The sequence below is a fragment of the Psittacula echo genome (genome assembly GCF_963264785.1).
Source record: "Psittacula echo genome assembly, chromosome: 5".
In the NCBI taxonomy this organism is placed as follows: Eukaryota; Metazoa; Chordata; class Aves; order Psittaciformes; family Psittacidae; genus Psittacula; species Psittacula echo.
The window spans coordinates 65,348,034-65,362,254 of NC_137739.1; the positions used below are offsets into that span (position 1 = coordinate 65,348,034).

The following is a 14,221-nucleotide window of genomic DNA, read 5'->3' on the forward strand; positions in this document are numbered from 1 at the left end:
GCATCACACCCCACCGGCACGGCACTCACCAGTCCCGGCTGGGAAACGCATGCCCGCGGAACCATTGCTTCCCACTGTCTTCCTACTTTCTAGAGTCACCAACTAAATGAAAAACCTCTATATCACCCGCAACAGTGGGAGAAGGGCTCCTATGCGCACAGAGAGCCACAATCTGACCCCTGTTCTTCCCAAGAAACTGTCTCTACTCAAAAACTCCTACATATGGAATAGTTTGAACGGAACGCCTTGTTTCCACCCGGCGAGCTTTTAAACACGGAGCCGCTCTAGGCCGGTTGGTGAGTTCTGGGCTACGCGGCCGGTGGCGGCTGGTACGGTGTAGGTACACGTGGGGTGGGGTGGCCCAGCCCGGTCCCGGGCCTGGTGCCGGGCTCTTCGGGGAAACAGCGGTAGAGGTGGCCCCACTGGTGGCCTCGGCGGGTGTGTGTACAGTGCGTATGGGTGGAGGGAGCGACAACAGTTCTGGTGCCAGGAGAGACGGGAAGGAAACGGCCTCGGGGTCGAGGTGCTCTGGAGACCGCCGTGCTGTTCCCTCGGGCGGGGCGGCTCGGGCGGTGGGTTGAGGGTTTTTCTCCCTCCCTTGGGGTTGTGGGGCGGCGGGAGCGAGGAAGCACTTGGAGAGGACGCGGGGCTGCCCGGCCGGGGTGCGAGTTATCCCGCCGTGAGCGGCTGGCAGTGCTGCTCCCGCCTCTTAGGTGACTTTCGTGGTCTCTTAGATGGTGTGTGACGTTGTGCGTGCAAGCCTAACGCTCTTTGGTTTAATGCGTTCGGATAAATCGGTTCGGATAAATGGGAAAAAGAAAACCAAAACTTCATAAACTTGCCTGTTAGCTCAGTGCGTTGTAACTCCTGTTAATAAATTCGATCTACTTACAGTATGTTTCCAATGAAGTACATTCTGCATTTTTTTCCTCCATGTTTTTCTTTAGTTAGGGCACTATGACAACCTTTGGGGTGGTGTTTCTTTAAAAGCAGAGGTTGAATGGGAAATCTTAAGATGGCAGAGCTGTGTTGTTACAAAAATACTAATGTTTATGAGTGATGTGTGTGAGGGGAAGGATATATCTGACTCGTTACTAACCAAATGTAATGGGACAGTAAGTCATAGGAAACATTTTTAACCTTGCATTTGCAAGACATCATCTCTGAATCTCAGTTTAGGATTTTTTTTTTGTTGTTAAAACAAACTATAGTAACTGTGAAAGTCCAGCCCAATCCAGTTCTGTATCTTCATTTATAGCTTTCAGCCAGAGGTCAGCTTCTTACTGTATTTATGCCTTAAACACGATGCTTTTTGCCTGGGTCCTGTTTCCAGCACTGCAATACAAATAGAAACTACTTGTTTCAATTATTGGAGTCCTTCGAAGTTGCTGTTGATTTGATGAGAAATTTCAATTTACTACTAAAGTCTTCAATTTACTGTTTTTGAATCGTTATTTAAGTTTTCCTGAATCACTACTTATTTTTTTCCTTTACACTGTTTAAGTGAGATGCTGGTTTAATAAATGAAATTGTATTATTAGAAAAAGAACTTTTCTTTGCTCTTAGTTGCTCTCACTTCCAGCTGTCATAAACTTCAGATAAAAACAAAATGTCCTCTAGAGGGAGACCTTGATACTTGATACTTTTATGTGCCAAAATGTTGGTCACCTTGTTCCAGTTAAACTCTTGATCACTTATCTTGGAAAGATCTGTTATGAGGTTCATAGGAACCTGTCTTCCACATTTGTGCTTGGAATTTCATCACAGAATTTAGACCATAGCCTGTAATGTAACACTTCTGTAGGTTAAATGAAGCATTCTTGTTTTAATTCAAATAGATCTAATTCTGAAGTTCAATGATTAATCTTTACAAATTCCAGAGTATTACTACTCCTGGAGTAGTATTTGGAGGACCTACATTTGTGGCATCAGTTCTGCAGATACTTACACAGATACTGACTTTCATACAACATTCTCATTTTAATCAAGATGCTTTTAAGGACAGTTTATATGTTGACCTAAACCAAGAATTTCAGCAGCTGATCTCAACCCAGTGATGTGGGTTAAATCACTTTAGCATAATGAGTGCTAGCAGCTGGGCAAGGAAGCAAAGCAGAAATGAAATGTCCCATTTATTCAGTCTTAGCAACTGAAAGTTAGCAGTACTTCCCGACTATAAACAGCAGAGGTTGAAAAATTATTTCTGCAGACACATGAATGGTTTGAATGTAGTTAACACTATAGTCCACATGCTTCATCCAACTTACTAGCAGAAGCTTGGTGGGATTGTTATGGTGGTGAGTTATTCAGTGTGTTACATACAGTGTCTCTGCATGAGATTTCTAATTTGCAGACACTTTGAAAAAAATTATTCCACAGTAAACAAGCATCTATGCTCTTATTTTTCTGTGAGTAAATGCGAACAGCAAATGCAGTGTCGTTTCTGTCATAATTCTGTCCTGTAAAAATAAAGGCTGGGTGGAACTTGCTGTGTGTATACATTTGGAAAATATCCTGACACTGGAAGACTGCTGAATGGGTCAAAAACACGTTTACTTTTTTTGTTGACAGTTGAACCCCTTCATACTTCTCTCAAGTAATTTTTACTGTTAAGAAGTAGATATTGTTAGACTGACTCCAAAATAATTGTAGTATTTGTATTCTTTGAAATGTACACACCAAAACACTGCATAATTAATTACCATCTTTTTTCTGTGTAGGAGGGGAAGTGCTGCTGCAAGTAAGGTGAAAGTGATTTGCAGTACTTACTTTGCAAGTTTGTTTTCATACTCATTTTCATTGTTTTATGGTATGCAAATGCATCTCTGCAGTGCATTAAAAATGTATGTAAAGTGCTTGGAGGCAAATGGTGGTGCATAATTGAATGTGCACATGTGTTATAATAGAGGAATAAATTCCATTAATAAAGAGTAATAAAAGTTGTGGGGTAAATATGAAGAAAAGCATATTTATATCCTTACGTTACTCAAGTTGCAGACTAATAAATTTTGCTCTGAATAATTGATTCTTTATTTTAGGTCATATTTTTGGAGGATTCCAGCACTGAGATTTCTGGAGTCTGCTGTGTCTAGCCATAATGAGTTTGTCACTGGTTGCTTATGATGATTCAGACTCTGAGACAGAAACTGAAAACACTGAAGTCCCCAATACTTCCAGCAAACAAACAGGCCAGCCAAGTTCTTCTGTGAATTGTGTTCAGTACTTTGCACCTGGTAGTTTGGGTACAAAATCTACATATGAAATGCAGCCTGCTGAGAACACGGACTGTTCTGGCACAAGCACTGCTTGTGAAGATGCCTCTGAGCATTATGTACAGAATAACAACGCTGATTTGACATCTCCTTATTGTAAGAGAGCGTACTCTGGCCATACTGCATTATGTATGTCCTACAAAAACTATGAACAAGCATCAAGCTCTTCAACAAACTCTGGAAATGGCGTTTCCCACAAGAGAATACATAAAGACAGTTCTACTGCTGTAAAAGGGATTAGACCGTATATCCCTAAAAGATTGCGTCAAGAAAATTCCAGTATGCCTGAGAAAAAAGAATGTGATCAGAGAGAAAACTCAGATTGTGATGTTAAGCTAGGCATATCAGGAGAGCAGAATTTGAGAAAGATCTCTGAATTCATTAAGCCATATTTGGGATCCAAATATAAATTAACTGAAGTCCCCAAAAGCTTAATATTTTGCATGTCTAAACACAGTGGCCCTGTCAATGAAATCCAGTGGTGTCCTGTATGGGAACAAAGTCACATGCTTCTCTCTGCTTCTATGGACAAAACAGTCAAGGTAATGTAGAACAAGATGCTTTGCGGATCAATCATCAAACTTTAAAGTATGCCATTAAATAATGATCTGGGAATAACATTGTTGCTTGTGTGTGTTTAACAGTTCCAATGTATTCAGAATTTAAGGAGTTGCTTTTAAGTACATTTGCAAGTTATGAACTTGCAGCCTGATCCTTCAGTATACCTACAATTTTTTTTTTTTTTTTATTGGGCATGTCAGTGTTTTAGATCTTAAGTTATATTTCTGCTAGGTCATTTCTTGTGATGTGTATTAATGTTTTCATTTTTTCCTATTTTAGTTTCACAGTGGCCATAGGCACTATGGTCTGACTACAGATTTTGCCTTCAGTCATTAAACAATTGACTGCCAATACTGGAATAATATTTTGAGGAACTTTACCTTTCTGTCAGGCCTAAGGTCTGACAGTTCAGTCTTTCATCTGAACTGATGTTTTGCATCCCAGAAAGCTGTCCTGTCATGATCTAAGGTGTCTTCCCACTTTAATGTTGTTTCAAGGGTTAATTGTTCAATACTTAAAGTGAAATTTCCTTCTGGCTTTAGTGAATCTGGCTTCAGTTTTTTTGTGTATTAATTTAGTCCAATGAGTCTTATTTTAACATTGTCTATTATAAAAGTATTTTATGTCTCCGTTTTCCCAGATACAGTGCTAATGCCACCTCTGGGTTCAAATGGTAGTCTGAAGTGGGTTTACACAGGCACATGGTTTTGATAAGAGCATCCAGAAAGTGTCCTTCTTGGTGGAAGGCATGCTTTGTTGTATTTAACATAGCAGGTACAATTATTTTTAAATTTGACCCTTTAAAATAAACCTTAGTAAGTAAAGAAGCAAGAAGAACACCCATTGTATCAGCATGCTTCTAAAACCTCAGGAGAGGTTTTCGAACTTTAAAACCTGATTTTAAATTCTGATTTCATGTAGGAAAAGATACTGTTAAATTTTCTTCTTAAAATTGAGATTGTTTCTTTTAAACTATTTTGCTGTTTAACTTGTAGTGGAGAATTGGAGTTTCATTTAGTTTGGCTTTTGTATGACTTCTCTTAGAATTTTTTTTTTCCTTTTTCCCCAGTTTTGCCATGGGACCCTATGTGTGCTCACTTTGCATCTTTGAAGCAGTTGATGTTCTTGAATGTTGAACAGAGTTTTTGCTTTTTTTCTCCTAGTGTCTATTAAATCACTGATGCTCGCAGAAAAGTCCAGATTTATAGCATGAATCAAATTTACTCCTCTCAGTTGCTTATCTTCTTTTCAGTTATAATACTGAAATGTCACTGTTTCTGTAGTCAGCATAACATATCACACCATCACACCAAAGCCTGAATACTTTGAGCTGTGGGTAATTCCTCCTTCATATTCTTTCCCAAGATTTTTTTACGTCTTTCTCTTAAAGATTAAATGGAGGAAAAAAAGTACTTTTGTTTTTCTTTGCAGGTATTCTTTGACATATTGAATAAGTTAAATCTTGGGTGTTACTTGAAGAACTTAGAAGGAAGACACTAAGATATGCAAAAGTACTGATGAATGTTTTTTGTAAACAGCAATTTAAATTAGGACTGTATGAAACTTTATGTGCCTCTAACTTCAATATGTCTGAATTTGACTTTTTGTTTTAAACTGTAACACAATATGCTTAATATTTGTTTACTACCCCAGAGGCTCATTTTACTGATAAGAGGAATTATGAATGTATTAAATTTGGTAAAACAATCTAAAATCAAAGTTGTTATTGCAATGTAAAATTATTAAAAAATGGAAGTAATAGCCTGTCTTGTATTCTAAGCAGAAAGAAAGATTACTGTTTGGAAGCATTCCTTAACATTAGATTTGTTTTTTGAAGAAATGTAATTGCTCTAGGTGCCCCAAACCATGGTAATTTAATATAAAAAGTGGCAACACTTCAGAGCATGTGAATAAAACGTTAATAAAGTAATAATATGACTGTTACAAAGTATATGAAAGCACAGTTCTGCATTTTGGAAGGTTACCTGTAGAGAAATACCCGTGAATGCTTCCTACTGTTATTTCTTAATGAAATTGAAGACTGTAATGGTATGAGCAGTAGGATCTTCAGTTTGCACCTTTACACAAGTACCTTTCAGGCCAGTAGAGGGCACGTTTAGCTAAAGTATTGACTTGATGTTACCAAACTAATTTCTTTAACTTTCTAGGGTCACAAGTCCATAAATCTATAATGACTATGACAGCAGTAGTTTATCTTCTGAGAATGTTTTGGCTGCCTGCTGCTGCTGCCTGAAGTTGTGCATTTTCTGATATAAGCATAAAGCAACCGGTCGAAGATACAGATACACTTTTTTATTTTTCTGATCCTGTACCTTCCACAGCTTACCTTTTTTGCTTAGAATTGTTAGTCTAAATCTGGGCAGTGGAAGCTGGTCCTCTTTCTCTTTAATGGGAATTTACAGATGCTCAGGATGTTTGCACTATTTATTTTCAACATGTGATTCAGATAAAACTCAAAACAGAGTTAGAAGCCTAAAATCCCTGTATGATCAGAGAGAGTAGTTAATCCATGGCCGCAAAACTCTGTACTTCCAGTTAGTCATGTGAATAGATGTGACTGAATATTTTAATGTGAAAATATCTTGAGTTTAATCCTTACATTCAACCTATACATCAAGGCATATATCTTTTGAATAGTCCAATATTAGTGGAGATTTCTCAGAACCGAAAGTTCTGTCTAAGCATATTTGACGGAGTATGGTAGTTTAAGTTGTGCTTAAATAAAAATATCTTTAGTTGAATGCAATTTTTGTGGTATTTAGCCAGTTTTGCAGTTTTTCATCTTTTATACATTCTTACGTGCTTATTTTCCTCTTAAAACTTTCATGTACTATTTCAGTGAATTTTACATTTTTCATTTAAAGTATTTGCTCTTTATTTTTTGTGTATGGCTGCGTTTAAATACCCCAGTTATCAAGTGGTACAATTGAAAAAAATCACCAGCTCAGGGCTGTAATTCTCTAGAGTAATACTTCTACCAGCAGATGGGGCTCCTCAGCATTTTAAAAAGGAACGATGACTAAACTGTGCCTATAAAGACTGGGACAATTTAATGTTTGCCTCCACGTTGTGCGTTGAAAGACCAAAATTGAAAGTTTATGCTTGTATTGCAAAAAGTATAAGAAGATTTTGTAGAAACCTGGAATTAAGGTACAGCTTCATATGGGAAGTGATACATATTGCAGATTAATTGCCCACAGCTCTTCAAATCCGGAGCACTAATACAAGAATATTCCATGCTAAATCTTAAATTTGTAAGGAATGGGGGAGGGAAGCTTAGATTTAGGCTTTGACAAGTCTTTTACCCTCTATTTTCTTAGAATTGCCCTTGGAAGGCGAAGGAGATAGTACTTCCAGTCTAGGTAGCTGGAGAAAGGGGCAAGAAACCTGATTCAGGTTAGTGAAAGTACTGTTGAGAGCTCTTGCTTTGCTGTGGCAGCGCTCTTCACTATTACATTTTAACTGTATTGTCAGTGGCTTATGTTTTTACTTTAAGTATATATTTTAAGGATTGTGAAACACAATTGGTTAAATTTGTTTTCTTTGGATAACACTTCTTATCTACCTTCTGTTTGAATAGCTGCCGTAAATGAAAAAGAGGGTACTACTCTTGTTTTTGGTTTTGCCTACCTAAAACTCCAAAATAGTGTTTGTGATTTTAGTATCTCGTCTAGTATTTTTTGCATAAATTTTGAGACGCAACACTGTTACTACTATATTTCCATAGTGTGGATATTCAACATGTTTTTGGTTTAGAACCCCAAATATAGAATTCAAAATCACAGGTTACTGTTGAATACAGCTATTTGCCTTAGGTAGTCTCTTGCAAGACATGTTTACCAATTGCAGAATCTTGCATTTATATTGTTAGTGCTTTTTATTTGGAAGACCTTGTAATTACGTAGCCACAAAGATGTAAACATTTTCACTAGTTACTGATACTGGACTTGGCTTTTTAGCAGTTGTTCATAACTTCAGGCCTCCCATACCATTATTCCGTATTTCCTCTTTTGTCTTAAAATTACGGTAACATCTTTATATAATCTTTAAACTTTTATTTGTGTATTCCTGATTTTCTGTTTAGAGCTTTACAGCAGGTGTTCTATATGTTGCAAAGTATTTTTTTTTAATTTTCAGCACTTTAATCCTCCACTCATGAACAGGACCAAGGAAAGAAAGTAATGTGATTCTTCAGTACACAGAATGTGTATTAATAGCCCTTTAATGGGATGATTTGTACACATTTTTGGAAGTTTTTCTAATGTATTTTTTCCCTACTTGACTAGTTGAACTGTGTTTCCTTTTAATCTGTAAATCTGTAGCTAAATCTATACAAGGAAAGTAAAAGTCTTTAAAATTAGTTAATAATGTCAGCCTGTTGAACAGAGGTGTTGCCTACTTCTCATGACTAAGAACACAAGAACAGCTGTACTGGTTCAGACAGACCAAGGCTCTGTCTAAGCCAAATGGTCAGTCTCTAGTAGGGTCCATAAGTTGATGCCTAGAGAAAAAGAGCAAATCAAAGGTTTATAGTGCCTTTATAAGTCCTCTTTTGGTCTCTGCTTATTTTCAAATCAGGGGAGTTCTGAGCTCCAAAGTCATTAACCTTTGTAGCTTGATATCGAAGAGTTTTCTTTCAGATACTTCTGCAATTTTATGAGACTCGGTGATCATTAGGTCTAGAGTGGTATATTACCCATAATGGTGATATTTAATGATTTTGATTCCAGGAATATATCAAGTACTATGATAAATACCATTTTTATTCATACTTTCAAAACCTTTTATTATTTTGCAGTTGTGTGTTCATTAGGAGAAAGGTAGCATAGTAATATATTCCAGGAATTTCTTATTCTTGGTCTGTTGTATTGGACTGAAAGTAAGGGAACATGGTAACCTCCATTCATACATATAATATGTGTAGCACTGATGGTAGCAATGCAGATTTCCTAGTTATTGCTGTTACTCTGCCTCGAGGTAACAAACTAACATTGCAGTTTTCAACCATTCTGCACACAATTAACTTGAAATAGGCAGTGTTTCTTTCATTGTTATGTCAGATGCATGTGTTTTTAATGAGGAATAAATTTAAACTGCCAGCGTATCTCCTATACACTCTTGCATAGCTGTCAAACGGCCATAGCCCTGTCACTGCTAAGCTAGATTCAAAGTCTTCGCTAAGTATTATTAGCTATCATGCTGCTGGTGCCCTAAGTATTGCAATTCTTAGATTAATTTTTAAAATCTAACTGTGGCAATGCTCCTTTGACTGTAGCTGATGCATAAGATGAGAATTTGGGACAGTCATACTGTTTAATACATATGTTCCACTTTAACTGGAACTTAAAAAAGGTATCTCTGATGCTGGTACGCTTCTAATCCTGTATTTTAAAAATAACCAGTTCTCCCCTTTATCTTGGAAGTGACAAACACCTATATTCCAGAGCTTGTGTGCTGCTTACCTAAGATGTGTGAGAAAAGCTTTGCTTTCTTGTTGAAGAGGCCACTAAATAAGCTATTCTGAAATAGTGAAGCTGACGTTTCTTTATGATGCCTTGTTCTGGCCTTCTTCCCTTGTCCATTTAGAACTAAGTATATTTTTTTGAAGCACTTTAAGCTTGTTGATGGAAGGAATGTGCTTGACAATAAGTTAAAGCTTCTGACTGTGCTTATGGCTAGATGATAATGCAGGTGAAGATGTAATAGCTAGCTGTCACACAACTGTTCTGCAAAAGCCATTAACAAAAGTCAGCAAAGAACAGTTCTTGAAGGTGGTGGATTTTGGTCTCTTCATCCCAAAGGTACATGTAGGTAAAGGTTGTTCCACATTTGGCATGTTAATACCTAGATACAGTTAGAAATCACTGGTACATAGAGATGTATTTTTTAATTATTTTGTTTCCAGCAATGCTGTTGTCAAGGAAACAGAGATCCTTGTAATGCCTTTGTTCACTTTCTCAGAATCCACAGCTGGAGATGACTTGTGTAGTTTATTTTATGTTTTTAGTAGTTGACACAATCTTGTGCCTCAAAGGATTTTTTTCAAAGGAGTACACTTTCTGTATAAATAACACCATCCTGATCTCTGTGCTGTTTGATAGTCCATTGTGGTTTTTTTTCTTCTGCAGTAACAAGAACTAAAATCAGTCCTGCTTTGAATCAGAATTTATCTTAACACTTGTGTGAAAACTGGTGCTAAAAAACCACAAAATGAAAACCCCAAACCAAAACCAACTAAAACCCAAAACCAGCCCCCCAAAAACAGGGCAAAAATGCAGTGAACCTTTCAGCTTCTGCGTTAGGGTTTCAGTTCTGTAAGGGCATTAGTTTTTCTTTACACTTGCAAATGTCTCCTGAATTACTATCTAGTTAAAGAATACAAAAATAGTACCTCAAGTGGTCTTACAAAGCATTTGTGACTGCTTTAAGGTCATATTGGAGGATGTGGCTATGGGGGAGAAGAGCCGGAGAAGATGGGTATTTCATGGCACAGCTAGTATGCCTGTGTTTCCCCCTAGAATTGGGAATTACTTAGAGAAAAATTCAAATTAGCTCTTCTAAGAATTGTGGAGCTAATGGAGCCTGGCTGTATCTTGAGGCTGGCTGTAGTCTCAATTTCTCTCTCCTTTGAAGCTTCGGCTGTGTTTTTCCCTTTTATTCAGCTGCTTAGTTTGATCAAGTCTTGAGGGGAAAAATACTGAAGCCTCTGTGAAATTTGGTTGACATTGACCAATAGGTGCCAAGTGGCCACAGGTGACATGCATTGGGGGCATGGCTTTTTTGACAATGTTATTTCAAAAACCTCTCTTTCTCTGGAAATTCAAAAGGATGGAAAGTGACTTTTGTGTATTCTTAACAGTGATGTGGAAGGAAAGATTCTGTTTTTTCATGTTACCTAAAAAGAGTTTTGGTTACTTGTGTCACTACTTACAGAAATATCAAGAATATTAAGTTTTTGACTTTTTTTCTTAGAAACCCATGTGTCCTGAATGGCTGAGTTCTGCACTTCCTTTCTTCTGAGAACTCTTCCAGCTGTGTACTAAGTGTATCTGGAATAGCCTATAGAAGAGAAATAAGCAATCTTGTCCTCCCCTCCAGCATAGCCACCCTACCAAGGTAGAAACAGTCATAGAGATGTCTATGAAGTAGTGTCTCTAATGAAGCTTAACTGATAATGTCATAAAATAAGTCTTCCAATTATGTGTAGGATCTGTGTGGGCAGCTATTGTGCAGTCTAACATCACAATGTCACCTGAGATGGGAGAAATGTACGGTAGTGTTATCCCCCTTCTGGATGCTTCAGTGGGATTGCTGGTGAAAATGTTAAGATTTTAGTGCTTGGAAAATGTTGAACTAGGATAGTTTTAAGTTCTTAAGTGACTGTAATACATTATGGAAGTATCTTTTTTTTTTTTTTTTTTTTAACAGTTGAGAAATTGTGACTTTTTTTTGCTGTTTAAAATTATAAATAATATCAGTCTGACTTTGCTTCTTTTCTGGCAGTCTAGCTTTATAGATGCATCTTTGACACTGCTAATTTTTTTTTAATAATCTGCTAACAGATCTACAAGGCACCTTATGACTTCAATTCCTTAGCTCTCTTGGTCTGTTGATGTTGTCAAGGGAACATTCTTGAGAAGCTTTGCTTTACTTTTACAGGTTCTATAGAGAGAATACCTGTGTAGGATTTATCTAGCATCAGGAATAGAAAAAAAAATTTACCTGAAGTTTCTATTCTTTTTACTACGTTCATGTCCTTGGTTTTTTTTAAAGCAGATTTTATTTTTGGCATGTGTGGAATAGCTGCATCTGTAAGGTCATAATATTAGTGAATGTACCAAAGGTTGTTAACACTTGTTCTTTAGATGAAGCCTGATAGAAAGAACTTGAATGCCATTTTGCTTTCTCTCTATAAAGACAACTGTTAGTTGTAGATTCTCTTTAGATTAAAGGGGAAAGAAATATTAAAAACTCCGTTGTTCTTTAGAAAAGTTGCTTCACTACTGTGGAACTAATGACTTACTGTCCTTTATTATGCATAACTTGTTTCATTTCATTAATCATCCCTCTGCAAAGTAAGCATTTTGTGGCCAGTCTGGAACTGCATTTGACTTGTCTTGCAGTACCTTTGTGCTGGCTGACTGGCTGATTCGGATACTGTGACTGAACTTCACCTTCAGTGTGCTTGTGGAGGCTTTTAATTTATTTATTTATTTATCTATCTATCTATTTATTTATTTAAATAAAACTGCTGATTTTCCTCTGGGACACATCTAAAAATGTAATTATACGAACATCAGTTGGTTAATAGATTAAAGATACTGGGCATGATAGATAGTAAAGACTGCCTCTGCTTGTATATTATGTATGTGCCAACTGTGTAAGATGTTGCTTTCTAAAGTCAGGTTTTGTCCTGTTCTCTAACCTTCTTGTCTTTATCCAGATTGTGATTTCCTCATTAAAAAAAAAATTCTCATTCTGAATACTGGGACTAGTGGTTGCGATTCTATATTGTTACACAATGAAGAAGGGCACAGCTGGTTCCCTATGGAAAGGGTGGCAGTTAAGGATGCAGGTGGTTAGGGATGACATAGTCATATAAACATGTTAAGGCTTGGTGGATATGTTAAAGCTAACACTATGTTAACAATGTAGAAGAAATTAAAATTAATTAGGTGGTTCAATCTCTTGCTAGTATTGAAATAGTACTAGTTATGAATGTCCTCACTGCCAGCAAAACACATGGCTGCTTGACATAATTAGTAGTTTATTTTCATAATTAGATACCTAGTTGTGCTCGTGTTTGAGACTGGGTTATGTCAGTGACATCAGTGGGTTTCAGACTGCATCTATTTTACCATAGCCTAGGATTTATTTATTTTTTTTAATTTTTTTTCCAGTTATTAACATAGCTTTGGGAATAAGAAACAATTTATTTTTCAGTTGAAAGAATGAAGAGTTGTAAAGAATACGTTACTTGCCCAGGCTCACTGATAAAAGAATGCAAGATTCATTAAAACTCTGGTTTTCAGATAGCTGTTCTAAGTCACTAACTGTATACTGCCCCTCATAGATACTACTTAATCCAAGTATGGGCAATAAGGCTGCAATAACTACTTCTTAAAATAAGAAAGCTACCTGGTGAATGTTAGGGATGGGACAGTACTTGCCTGTAAATGTGGATTAGATTATTTCTTAAAGGTAGAAATTTGTCCTTAAGTACAACTGGTTACCAATATTTTTAGAACTGATGTAGCAATGTGTTACTTTGTGCTATTGCACAAATACTTCCAGTTGTGGCCCTGCTTACAATGTATCCAGTGTTGTTGTGATGTCACGCAGTTGCCACTTCTCACCTTTGGTCAGGGGAGCTCCTGCATAGCTGTTGTCCCTGCTGTGTCAGGTTCTCCTGGTAGATAATGTTCAAGAATGAGACAGCTTAAATTGCTCCTTTTTATTTGTTGTGTTTGTGCTTATTTGTTTTATTGACTGTATGAATAGAAGAGATGGTTATCTGATTTTCATATATGTGAATATATCAATATAAAATTGTAAAGCATGAGTGGCCTTAGTTGATTCACAGTTTTATATTAAAAAAAAATATGATATTGAAGTGAAGTACAAATAGATAAGTTCTGAATTTTGATAGCCACTGTTTAACCCAAGCTTAAGGAAAAAAAACCAAAACCAAGAAACAAACAACTTCAGAGTTGGTCAGTGTTGGTTTTCTGTCTCCTGCTTTCAAGCAGTAAGTCATAGGTCAACAGCAAATAGATGTTTCAGAAGCTGGGGAGTACAATTGCTAAGACTGTGCTTATGTTCTGTCTAGAACAGTGTTTCTTATTCCAGCAGTGGGTGATCAAAATCTGTGGGATGCAAGAATCTATGGGCTATGTTTTTGTGAACATATCTATCCAGTCCTGAGTTACCTGTGGGAATTCAGGACACTTTAGACAGTTTGCCTCCAAAGTGCTGCAAGGCTGAAATTGAGGTGTTTAACACTTAAACAGTCCCTTTTTTTAATAAAGCATAAATGTGTGCGACTTGAGGAAGTGATTGATGCTAATGAATATGATACATAAGGGTGAAGGGAAAATCAGATTATTTAATAAATGGCTATAGTTATTTAGCTAATTATCTCCTGGGGAGTTGTAATACATTTGAAGTTGTTCTCCTTTGTGTGCTGGTAAGATATTGATTGCTTAAGTGTTTTCTAGGCATGAATACTAACTACTAATAGCCACGACTGTGACTGTACTTTTTAGGTGTCCTGAATGCATTTATATCATTCTTAACATACTACTGTTGCAGTCTAAAGTCAAACTGCCAAATGTATGTCATGTTATTCTTTTCCCATATAGTTTCAG

At 36.8% G+C, this 14,221-nt stretch overlaps 1 protein-coding gene across 2 annotated transcripts in view; it reads left to right on the forward strand.

Annotated features, from left to right (window-relative positions):
• Positions 1-3,097: 3,097 nt before the first annotated feature.
• Positions 3,098-14,221, forward strand: part of WDR25 (WD repeat domain 25) — a gene marked incomplete at its 5' end in the record, with an annotated part of 62,856 nt that continues 51,732 nt past the window's right edge. For both annotated transcript variants that reach the window (XM_080620193.1, XM_080620194.1), the window contains one exon: positions 3,098-3,814. In XM_080620193.1, coding sequence (XP_080476319.1) covers positions 3,098-3,814 — 717 coding nt within the window. The remainder of the gene's footprint in view (positions 3,815-14,221) is intronic.